Here is an 11,869-nt window from a genome sequence, read left to right on the forward strand (position 1 = left end):
TGTATAAAGTGGTAAACTGTCCATCATATACAGCATTGAGATATTTGAGGATGGATATTTTCAGGGACAAAGAATGTTTATATTTCCATGTGTCTGTGAGTTGACTACAATCAAAAACGGCAGATGGAGTAAATGGTTTATGGTAAATAAAAAAAGTGCAGGCCCCAGACAAATAGCTTTTGATGTGCAAAACACAAGTCGAGAGTCATTGTTTCCCAGTGGCTAATTACAAAGGAATTAAGTGAACATTTGTCAGGAGAGAAAAACAATTGTTGCATTTTTTGGCAAGCTGCAAGGCATTGAAACCTTCTGGCTTATCTTAAATCAAAACATTAAACTGGAGCTATGCAATAAACACTTGGGCCAACACAATAGACCTAATGTTGTTGTTATGCGAGCAGAAAGTGAGTGACTATGTGTGTGTGTCAGAGCTGACAATAGACCTTGTATAAAGCTAATTGTTTGTGAGATAAATTCCAAAGAGATGACCTTCATTTCACTGAGGCCATATGTGCCAAGAGTGAACAAGCTCTCCCTTTCAAGTACTGCCTGATAATTAATTAAAAAGCAATTTGCTTATTTGCCCTAAAGACTTGGTAGAGCAGCAGATTCCGGCTCTGATACAGAGGAATATAAAATATTAATATCAAGGACACTAGAGTAAACATTGACAAACAATTCCCAACTAAGTACAGAGCTGATATGACTCTGGGATTTATAACGATTCTATAATCTTCAGTGCAGGTGAATTCTGGATTTAAAACTGTCCAATCAGACGAGTCCCAGGTGTGCTCACAAAAACAAAAGAACCGTGGATCGGCGACTGGTTGGTTAGTCATTGTAAACGTTCTTGATGTGGTTCCCCAAAAGGACAGACGCCATTTTCCATGTCCTTGGCTTTAATGGATTTTTTTTTTTTGGCATCTGTTGTTGAGTTCAATGAGAGTTCAAGAAATAACTCTCCACGTCTCCACCCAGCATTGTTCCTGCTGTCGGGCTTTTGTCTCGTTGGGCTTGCGAGTCCTCCGAAGCTCTGTTTTTGTTGATCAAATGCTTGACCCGCTCCTTCTTTTTCCTGCCATCCTTCCACCTCCACATCCCCAGAGTTAGGTGAGACTCGTGACACCATTTCAAAACCCTGATGCTGGCACTGAAGGTAGCTGGAGGGGTCTCCGGCCCATGGGAGGTTGAATCCATGGAGGTGTGACCTCTTCTGGTGGTTGCTCCGTCCTCTACCTCCTCGTTCTGCCGCTCAGTCTGTTTACTCCACCCGGGTTCTTGTTTGATGACGGAACCTTGTTTGCGATCGCAAAGTTGGACTTGACCACAGATCTGCAAAAAAGAACAAGAGAAAAAAAACGGTAAGCTTCATATGTTCTATAAATGCCCATCAAACACTATAACACAATAAGGATCTAAACTTGATCCTTAAATCCTCTTCACGTACCTGAAAGATTCCAGCAATGTGTTGCTGTCTGTGCCTGCAGACTCCACTAATGGGACCACGACATTCGTCCTCGGAGTCTTTGAGCTGTTGAGAGATACAAGAACAGCATTAAAACAAGGACACGTAAGCCTCCCAATGCCTCTGGGAATTAAACCTCTACAAACTGAGGAGTCGGTCTGGCATTATCAGGTTAATTGAAGCAAAAACAGACGTTCATGGTCCAATAAGCAATTTCCTGGGAATTCCAAACTAATATATCTCAAGACGCCTTGTGGGCAGGAATGCAGGGCGCGCCATCCAAAAAACACCACCTACGATAACATCTAGAGGCGCTGACTAATCCACACTTGTGGTTTCATGAACGCAATAACTCAAGGACGCAACAAACGTTTCCTTAAACAAAAGCAGTAATCTAAACTTTCTAAAAATAGCAGAATTTCTTTGTAATTTCGTTCAAGGCCTCCAAGGAAACGTGGGCAGTTCTTTGCCCAGTGACTACTACCCTTATACTGTTGTTACATTATCACACACTGAATCATTTTGCCTCCACTCTGACGCATTGTCGACATCCACGTGCATTGATACTATCGAGCATCCAAAGAAGCGTGTACGGGATCGGACAGTCTTGCTTTTGTTGTAGGTCTAGGTAGATTAAAGGGGAAGGGCGGGTTACCTTGCATGGCAGAAGCCGGAGCAGGTTTTATCGGCTCGGTCGAGGCATTCGCATCGCATCGCTGAACGGCGCCGACGACGAGACAGGGGACTTCCAAGGCCATAAGGAAGGAGCTTACTGTAAAGGAAAACAAAACATATTAGGACAAGGTTGGAGAAAGCATGAGGGATCTGGAATTAGTTTCAAAACCGTCACAGGGTGCTGTTGGGGTTAGGGTTTACTCCAAATCCAAATTTAGTAAAAAAAACAGCTCCCTGAGTGTATGTCTGCAGTCCTCTGATGCCTCACCTTGGTGTGTTGACCCAGATAATATCCAGGTGGCAGAAGTAGATGCATTCTTTATCATCCCAGCTGTTACAGGAGCAGCGTTTGGTCCTGACTCTGTGTTTGTTTGGAGCCTGAGCTGGCAGCTCTGCCCGGTCTGATAACGGGAGTCCACAACCTAGAAAAAGATAAAGGATCCAGAGATTAAAAAGTGCCAACTAATCCTTCCTTGTGACTATCACATGTAAACACAAAGAAATCCACCTGGTGGGTTAACACCTACTCGTGCAGTGAAACAAATGAAGTTGTGATTAATGGTGGAAAATATTTATTGTATTAAAAATCAAGGAACGTAATCCAAGTCAAACATCCCTGCAAGAAGTGGTCATATCAATAATGCTGTAGCAGCAAAGTGATTACTTTTCAATAAGAGGTTGGTTATCAAAGGTAAATATTCCCTGGAAGGTTGAACACAGCTCTTGTATTGTACTTTCTGTGATTACTAAAAGAGTCAGAGGTAGGAGTGTCATACAAGCATCTTCTTCTTATGCCCAAACTAATTTGTGCTGTTTTTACTATTTTTTACAAATCCTCAAACCCTCCAACCTTTACCTACACCAGCCAAGAGATAACTGATAATTCATTGCATGTCCCTCAAAAAAATTATTCATAATGAAAGAAAATGTACACTTTAACAATCTACAATCTATCTTGTTTTTTTTACACAGAAAACTAATCTAGAATTCCAAGAAACCAAATAAAAGTTACTCACTCTCTTGCAGAGCCATGCAGACGAAGAATAAAGTGAGCGTCTTGCACACGAGAGAAGCCATCGTCCTCATCCTGTGTCTGATGTTCTGATGTGTAGAAGCAGCAGCAGTCCGTTGACACGCTCCAGGAGGTGTAGACGAGTCTTTACGCTGAGGAGCTGCAACAGGTGCTTTGTGTTCACTGTCTTGCCAGGACATCTACTTATACACCCCCCTGCGAGTGATATCATGATGGCCCTCCTACCTCAGTGTACTCGTCACTCGGAGCAGTATTGTTACACACACACAAACACACACACACACACACGCGCGCTCACCCACACTCCACCTGCCCTCCTCACATTCCAGCAGTGACCTAAACAAACAGTCCCATCAGCGCCCCCAAAAGGCCGAGAAGGGCAGTGACAACATGTTGGATTTACAGGTGGACTAAAGAGGCTGAAGTTCAGCATAAGGAATTTAATTGTAAGTATTGTTTTGCTTTAGATTTTAGATGAATTAATGTGTAAGCATCTATAATGTTGTCTCTGATAAAGGTGGAGATACTTTCAACTACTCATGAATACCGTTGGGTAATTTCATCAATCATAATGATCAGTAAAAGACATTAAGCGTATTTGAGTGTCTAGAAAAGTGCTATATAAATTCGAAGTATTATTATTATGATTATTATTATAATACAAAACATTTTAAATTATTAGTTGATTTAATTCAAATAAGTATTGAGTGAAGAAATGCAACATTGGCTTCCAACATATAGTGAATTAAAGTACCTCAACATTGTATTTAAGTACAGTACTTGAGTAAATGTACTTAGTTGCACTGCACCACTAATTTGTACATATAGAATAATAATCCAAGACAATTAATATATATATATAGCGTAAACTATGAACAAACACACATGAATAAATCCCCAGAGTGTAAAAAATGTAAATTAACTGTTTACACACATGTTCAAATCAATCACAGGCAGATTTAAAACTGTTAATACATGTATTCAAAGCACGTTTGGTTCTTGAGCCTTTAGTTGCATCTCATGGGCTTCATCAGACGTGGTGTTTTTTCAAGTGTCACGGAAAGTGATCATCACTAGTGAAAGCAATAACAAAAATATTAAATATTTATAGAAAACATGAAGTCATTTTTCATTTATTTACAACTGTACTGAATTGTCTATCCACCATATATGGAAGCTTCAAGAAATGACTACTGAAATATGCATTAACGAACATTTAATTGAAATACAATAGAAAATGTCCTTAAAGTCGCTGCGTGCAACTCCACGATACTGTAATACAAACAGCTTGTGAATTCTAATGGGGGAAATCGAGAAATCTGCAAACTGCCTCTCTTGATTAATGTTATTATTTGTTGAACCAGCAAGCTGGAGTCTGTCATGCAGAATAATTTAAAAAATCATTTTGGAAACAAGTCCGGCAGCAGACGACTGTCATTGACACAGGAGGTTGTGTGAGGCCATGACCTGCCCTGTGTTTTTCTTTCCTTTTTCTTTTTCCAGAGACGTCGGGCATGCAGGCATCGGATGAGGCTGGAGGCGGCAGAGGAAGAGATGAGCAGTTGAAACAGACAGAGGAGCTTGCATGTGCCACGCGGCCTGATATGACGACGGTGAAGTCAAGCTGTTGGCTTCACCCCCTCCACCCCCCGCAGGAAATGAAGATGAGGTCATGGCACAATCGTCCCACTCGGCCCGACACTGTCACAGAAACCGTATCTAAGCGTGTAACATGCTTTGACCTTCGTAAAGAGATACGCAGCCGGCTGCCACATCAGCTTTCTGTAACCCCCTGCCCCCCCCCCCCCCACACACACACACACACACAGACCACACACACACACTCTCTCTATCAGTTTACACTGCCTCTCTCTTGACAGTGACAAAAACAGATATCATGAATTTGACCAAATGCTGGCCGCCCGTACCGTCTAAACAGTTCCAGTAAGTCATGCAAACACTCTTCGGGAGTTGTTATTCTTTTCATCTGTAGTGAATGGGTTATATAATTAAAATCCACAGGTCAAAATGAACTAATGAAGTGTGTCCATCTGTTTACAGGATACCACAGAGAAGAATGGATGGATTGATAAACTTGGAATGAGACTGACAACAACGTGGTCGATGCAAAGAACACGTCTATGTATTTTAAAATACAAATTATTTATTTTATTCTACTGACTTTAAAGGCTTCATATCACAACAATCAGCCAATACATTACAGTAATCAACATTTTAATTATTATTTGTGTGATACTCTATGCTGCAGATTGTATATTGTGTCCACTTTGACCTATTAGCCACGTTTCTCTTTCATTTAAACATCTTTATCTTAATGACATCCGTTATCTGTTATTATGTATTGTTAAAAGTAACTATTTGCCCAATTTTATTTTAGTAACACAAATGCATCTTTCATAAATATTTTTTTATAAAAATGTTTTACACCATGGCTTCCAGAAAGGACCCGTATTTTTAAACTTCCATTTTTTTATGAAACTGTTTGTGTTCTATTAAAAATAAAAATAAAACATGCACAGTTCGAGAAAGAAATCCTTGAATACATGTTTTAATTGTATTTATGAATTGAAGCACTTCCAGATGCTAAATCTTGTATGTAAACGTAACCTCTTATTAGTGTTTCCTGTATACATATTGTATGACAACAATAACTATTGGAAAATCAAAGAACAAAGACCAATCGGTTCCATGCAGGAAAAGTCAAATCATTCATATATTTTCTGTGATTTTGGGAGTTTTCTATGGGTCATTTGTCAGGTATATATTAGTATAAATATGTTTCATACACTCTTTACCATACATGGTTTTAATTCCAACCGAAGTAGAAATCAGACCAAAAAAAAAAAAAAGGCAATAAGAAACAGGAAGGATTACAGTTGTTTAGCTCATTCAACTCAAAGATGGAAAAATCTTTCAAACGTTGACGTATTTTACATCACGGCTCCAGCAGGAATGCGGAAGATAGAAAGAGACACTGACAAAAACAGGAAAAAAACACATGCTGGAAACTAGAAAAGTGTGTGTGGTCATAGTCTATAGGGGTTAGGTGGTGGAGGGAAATGGCAAAAGGATGTCACAACGCAGAAGGACCGCATGGCATTTGACCAACTATTTGGTACAGTGAAGAAGAACAATACTCATCAAAGAGCAAATATTTGTCCAGCGACCGCAGGCTGGAGGAACGGGGGGGGGGGCTCAATCTCAAGGAACACCCTTGTCCCCTTCCCCTGCTGCTTTCACCAGACAAGGCGACAAAGGAAAATGTCGCCGCCGTCGTCGCAGTGTCAAAAAAAAAGAAGTGCCTTTATCTATTTCCAACTTCCGGCTGCTGCTGAGGAATGTGAGGCGGCGCGACGATAAACAAATAGCGGAACCGTGATTACTGAATCCTTCGAAAAATTCCTCCAGAATGAGGTTAAACGTAAGGGCTGCGACGCAATAACACGTAAACAAGTCCTCTCATTCAGGAAACAGTGAACAAGTAGAACAAAAGAAAAGTGTGATCTGAAACCATAGAGCAGAAACGATTGGCAGGAAACAGCATATTATTAGCTCTCCGTGCCAGTAAAGAGCCACGTGTTTACGCGCTCTTACGTTAGCTTAGCATAGCTAACCAGTCGACTCCCATCGGAAGTAAACAGCGTTACTTCAAAGGCTCGCAGTTAACACACCATTAGATAGCTCGACTACATATTGTGTGTGATCTTATGTTTAGAACATTTCGCTTACTTAGCTAAACACAGCTGATAATATCTGCCAGCCGCATTCATGAGTTCGGCCTCCAAAAGTGGTCGCGGACGAGAATGTGAAGCCTGCTGGTGACTACAAATGGGCGCCAATTGTGTGAAACATGACTATGAATTTCTAGAAGCAAATGTGGCACCATTGTCGGTGTAAACCGGCTACGTGCGTTGCAAGAAATAAGCGCTTGAAAGGTTTACTGACACAAATTAATATTTTCATGTTCATGTGATTTAGAACGAGCAACCCAGTTGAAAACAATATGCAAAATATACAGCGGCCTCAGTGTGGTTTCACGTGAATTAACAAGAAAGAAAAAATTCAATAAATCAAAAATAACCGACAATAAATGTAATGTCACAGCTTTGACACACCACAGGGTGAAGTCAACGCCACGTTGCCGGGCAACGCGTGGTTGTTGACGTCCACACACCTGCAGCTTCCTCTCTGCTGCTGCAGCTGCTGATTAAATCCCTTATCAGGGCTTTGTACTCGGATGCAACACTTTTAATAAAAGGTAGCCTACTTGCATATAAGTAGAAGGATTGTTGTTGTTTGTTTTAAACTTTGGGCCGATGTGGAATGTGCAGCATAAAGGAGACAGGCGATTTAACTTCAACACACTTTCTGTATGAGATGAGCAGGAATCCATCTTATTTAAATCATTACCACCATCAGGAATGTGAGATGTGAGAGAAAAATGCGTCATCAATGTGTAAAAAGACAGGAAGCAACTGTTGATGGCGTCTGAGGTAAAACAACAGCATGGAAGAGTGACACACACACACACACACACACACACACACAGACATACCCTGATATGAGTAAGGTAAAGAATGTGTGCCCATGTATGAGGAGATGGAGGCTTTGATAGCGGCGTCCTTTACAAGACCGAAACTACTAAAGTGAACCCCAGTGAGGCGGTTTCAGTGTGATATGAGTGATGAGGGTGTCTGCAACAACCAGTCACCTGTAGGTTCTGATACCAGTGAGACCAATTAAAAGATGAACATAGCTCTGAGTAATGGGACTAGGAGCTGACTAAGAATTGCACCATTCGCCTTCTAGATTAATCCTGCTAACCATCTTTCAGTTGTATTCCATGGCCTTCTTCGATGAATGGAGCTGGCTCAGGTGTCGGGGGTCGTGACCCCCTTCACACTGAAATAGGACGCACAGCAAATTGCAGCTGTAGTCCCTTTATGCAAAACAAATTTAAAAAAAGTTTTTTTTAAAAGCTTTTTAATTTTGCATCGGAGAAATGTTAACGGCTGTAAGACTCAGTTTTGCTGACGTGGGAGGAGTGAGAGCCTAACTCTCTTAACAAAAAACAAATCTTAAGAATTGTTTAAGAAATGTTATGAACAGGAACGTGTTCAGTATCCCACATGTTGCCTCAGCACAGCGATATTGTACCATACCTCTATCTCTCTAATTCCATCATTCCCCCTTTTAAAAGTATGCAATTAAGTCATGTGCTTTTTTTTGTGTGTGTATACATTGTTCCTATTCTTTTTTGTGTCTTTTCACCACAGATAGAATACATATATATATATATAGAAATGAAAAGCAAGTAAAAATATTTTTAAAAAATAAAGGGGGTCTGGTTTACTCTGTCCTCTCAAAAACTTGATACATCCTGATAACCATTCAAGCATTCTTTTCTTGTGTTCACTGTCCATTTCGCCCACTTCTCACGACATTGCTCCTCTTGAGCTCTTATTCTGTGATTTAACACCTCCATATCATGTATATCAGTCACGATTTTCAACCATCCATCTTGTGATGGTGGTTCAATCGTGTGCCATCTCTTCGTAACAGCCTTTTTACTAGCTGCTAGCAGAATGTTCCTATTCTTAATGAAATTGTATGAACCTGTTTATTATCCCATTTGTCAGCGTGCAATCCCCCTTTCCGTCTGCAACACCACCTGTCAGTCTGTCAGATTTGCCTCCACTTGTAGGTAACACTATTTTAAACACAGCTATCTGGGTTTCTTGAGATGTACTTATACCCACTGTTTAAGCCTGTGTATTCTTCAAATAAATGTTATACCTTTTGAACAGAAGTAAGAATTATGGGTCTTATTTTTAATAAAACAAGCAAACTTGCAATTATCAGTCAAGTCACGTTTGTATGCAAGTTGAAACAAATTTGGAATTCAAATCCTTTTGACTTGAAATTGCAAGTTGTATACACATGGTTAAGTTATTTTAACTTGAAAGTGAGTTACAATAAAGCAGAAATGTGTGTTTGTTCGACGAGGTAAGGAAAGTTTTTGTTTTAACTCAGTGGATCAAGTTTAAACAACGAGGGACAACAAGTTAAATCAACTCTGACAACTTAAAACATGATGTTGAGACAACTAGAACATTGTAGTTCAATCCACTTAATTAACTTTAGTTTCTCAGTTGAATCAAAGGAATTCTTTAAGTTGAGTTAACTTGCATTTTCAAGGCAGCAGGTGAACTTTCGTTTTGCAAGTTTAACTGGCTTGAAATGTTTTAGTGTAAAGTCCTGGTCATTGTGCTGATGAATGTTGATTATGATTTAGTTCGGATCACCTCTTCTTGTAAATCTTATCCCCGCTGTCCGCCTTTGGAAACGTGTCATAGTGGCCAGTTATTAATTATCTGTAATCTTATTGTGTATATGACACACGATTTCAAGGGAATCTTTGGCCGTTGTTGTTCTGGTTGCTGTGGAGCCAAAGGGACAGTTGTTTGTAGAAGGAAGGAATTATCATAAAACAAGAATCATTAAAAACATAATTAAACAATCACTATGAACTTTAAAGCGACACGCAGCAGGTCAATAGGGTAAAAACAATTAAGTTTAATAGTTAATTAACAGTCTAGACTATTGCAACTCCCTCCTGGCAGGTCTACCTCCATCCATCCATCCATTATCACCCGCTTATCCGGGGTCGGGTCGCGGTGGCAGCAGGTTCAGCAGGCCGACCCAGGCCTCCCTCTCACCCGCAACACTTTCCAGCTCATTCTGGGGGATCCCGAGGCGTTCCAAGGCCAGCCGGGAGATATAATCCCTCCAGCGTGTCCTCGGTCTTCCCCGGGGCCTCCTACCAGTTGGACGTGCCCGGAAAACCTCTAATGGGAGGCGTCCAGGAGGCATCCTGACTAGATGCCCGAACCACCACAGCTGACTCCTTTCGACACGAAGGAGCAGCGACTCGACTCCAAGCTCCCCCCTGATGTCCGAGCTCCTTACCCTATCTCTAAGGCTGAGCCCGGCCACCCTACGGAGGAAGCTCATTTCGACCGCTTGTATCCAGGTCTACCTGGATACAAGCGGTCGAATGGCATTAGCAGGTCTACCTGCTAATGCCATTCGACCTCTACAGCTCATCCAGAATGCAGCTGCTCGACTGGTCTTCAACCTCCCGATATTTACCCACACTACTCCGCTTCTCCGCGACCTTCACTGGTTACCGGTGGCCGCCCGCATCCGCTTCAAAACATTGGTACTTGCGTACCGTGCTGCGAACAGATCGGGTCCAGTCTACATCCAGGACATGGTCAAACCGTACACCCCAGCCCGTTCACTTCGCTCGGCTTCTACCAATCGACTTGTGACTCCTTCACTTCGAGCTAAACACTCAACAAAATCACGACTGTTTGCTGTCCTGGCTCCTCATTGGTGGAACAAGCTCCCCATTGACATCAGGACAGCAGAAAGTCTCTACACCTTCCGTCGCAAACTAAAAACACATCTTTTTCGACTATACCTTGAATAGGGAAGGTAGAGCCGTAGTAGCACTTTAGTAGCACTTAAATGTCTCTTACTGATAGCACTTTGTAGTTTAACACTTTAGTAGCACTTAAATGGCTCTTACTGATGGCACTTTGTAGTTTAACGTTATTGAAGAAATTGTACTTGCTTGATTCTTGTTGTTCTGAGTTTGGACTCATGGTTTAATGCACTTATTGTAAGTCGCTTTGGATAAAAGTGTCAGCAAAATGACATGTAACGTAATGTAAAGACATTGTATGGATGCAAAACAGCCCAGCACTCAAAATTGACCAGATCATTAAAAAAAACCACTGTTTTTTCCTATCGTGTCTCTCCTTAGAAATAAATATGTAAAAGTAACTTCTATGGGATTATTCCTGCTGTATTGTCTGTTATCTGCTGGATGATTGAAAACAGTATCCGGTCTGCTACTTTCAAGTGTGTCACGTCATCCCTTTCAGCTCACAGGCAGCATGAGCCAAGATGGACCTAAAGTAGCTTTCTACTGCCACCCAGTGGCCACATGTGACACCTTCAGCTCCGGGAAACAAAGACAAGCTGCTTCCACGGCCAAATCAGCACAGGAGAGAAAAGAATGATTCAGTAAAGCACCACACAATTAAAAAATAAATAACAAGATTAAATCGAGGAAGGCTATACAACACATTTTTTAAGAGGTGGAATTTCAACACCAAATACAATCTTACCACAACCACAGTGTGGTGCCACAGTCAGTCTTTCGGGAAAACTAAATAAAGCTTTTCAGGCTTTTTATTTTTAAGCTCTTCAAAGGGTTAGTTCAACCCAAAAAAAGGGTTGTTGTTATTTGCCCAACAACTCTAGTTCTGTGGTCCTCACATTGAAGATTACGGTAAAAAAAATTCAACGGCAACATCCTTTCTCCAAATGAAGTATCCTAATTTCTCTGGATAAAGCACACAGCAGAGTGAAGAGATTTTATCGAGGCGTTGCCTTTAGTATATAGTGCAAGTCAACACGTTTTGTCAATAATCATTATCATCAATCATTTCTAGAACCAAAAATCAGTTGCACTTTCTGAATGTCTGATTAATTCATTTCTGGGTGCCTACGGTTTGAAGGTTGTGTTGGAGACATTTAAAGAAAGGAAACAAATGTGGAACATTTTTCTAACTATGAGGCAACAGCCATGTGTTGATTAGCTT

General features: G+C 40.9%; 1 protein-coding gene across 1 annotated transcript; it reads right to left on the minus strand.

Annotated features, from left to right (window-relative positions):
- Window positions 1-1,051: 1,051 nt before the first annotated feature.
- edn2 (endothelin 2) lies at window positions 1,052-3,313 on the minus strand. The gene is made up of 5 exons (XM_034545247.1): window positions 3,157-3,313; window positions 2,409-2,562; window positions 2,121-2,237; window positions 1,448-1,531; window positions 1,052-1,332 (listed from the first exon to the last, which is right to left on the minus strand). Exons 1-5 carry the CDS (start codon window positions 3,224-3,226, stop codon window positions 1,233-1,235), a joined length of 525 nt encoding a protein of 174 aa, XP_034401138.1. The 5' UTR covers window positions 3,227-3,313; the 3' UTR covers window positions 1,052-1,232.
- Window positions 3,314-11,869: the final 8,556 nt, after the last annotated feature.

The sequence above is a fragment of the Cyclopterus lumpus genome, chromosome 11 (genome assembly GCF_009769545.1).
Source record: "Cyclopterus lumpus isolate fCycLum1 chromosome 11, fCycLum1.pri, whole genome shotgun sequence".
Classification (NCBI taxonomy): Eukaryota; Metazoa; Chordata; class Actinopteri; order Perciformes; family Cyclopteridae; genus Cyclopterus; species Cyclopterus lumpus.

Bases quoted from the DNA above. Each gene is read 5' to 3' on its own strand.
- edn2 (XM_034545247.1), bottom strand. From the start codon at position 3,226: ATGAGGACGATGGCTTCTCTCGTGTGCAAGACGCTCACTTTATTCTTC. The intron at 2,563-3,156 runs GTGAGTAACTTT...ATCTTTTTCTAG, and splicing joins CTGCATGGCTCTGCAAGAGA to GTTGTGGACTCCCGTTATCA. The intron at 1,333-1,447 runs GTACGTGAAGAG...TCTTTTTTGCAG, and splicing joins ACATTGCTGGAATCTTTCAG to ATCTGTGGTCAAGTCCAACT.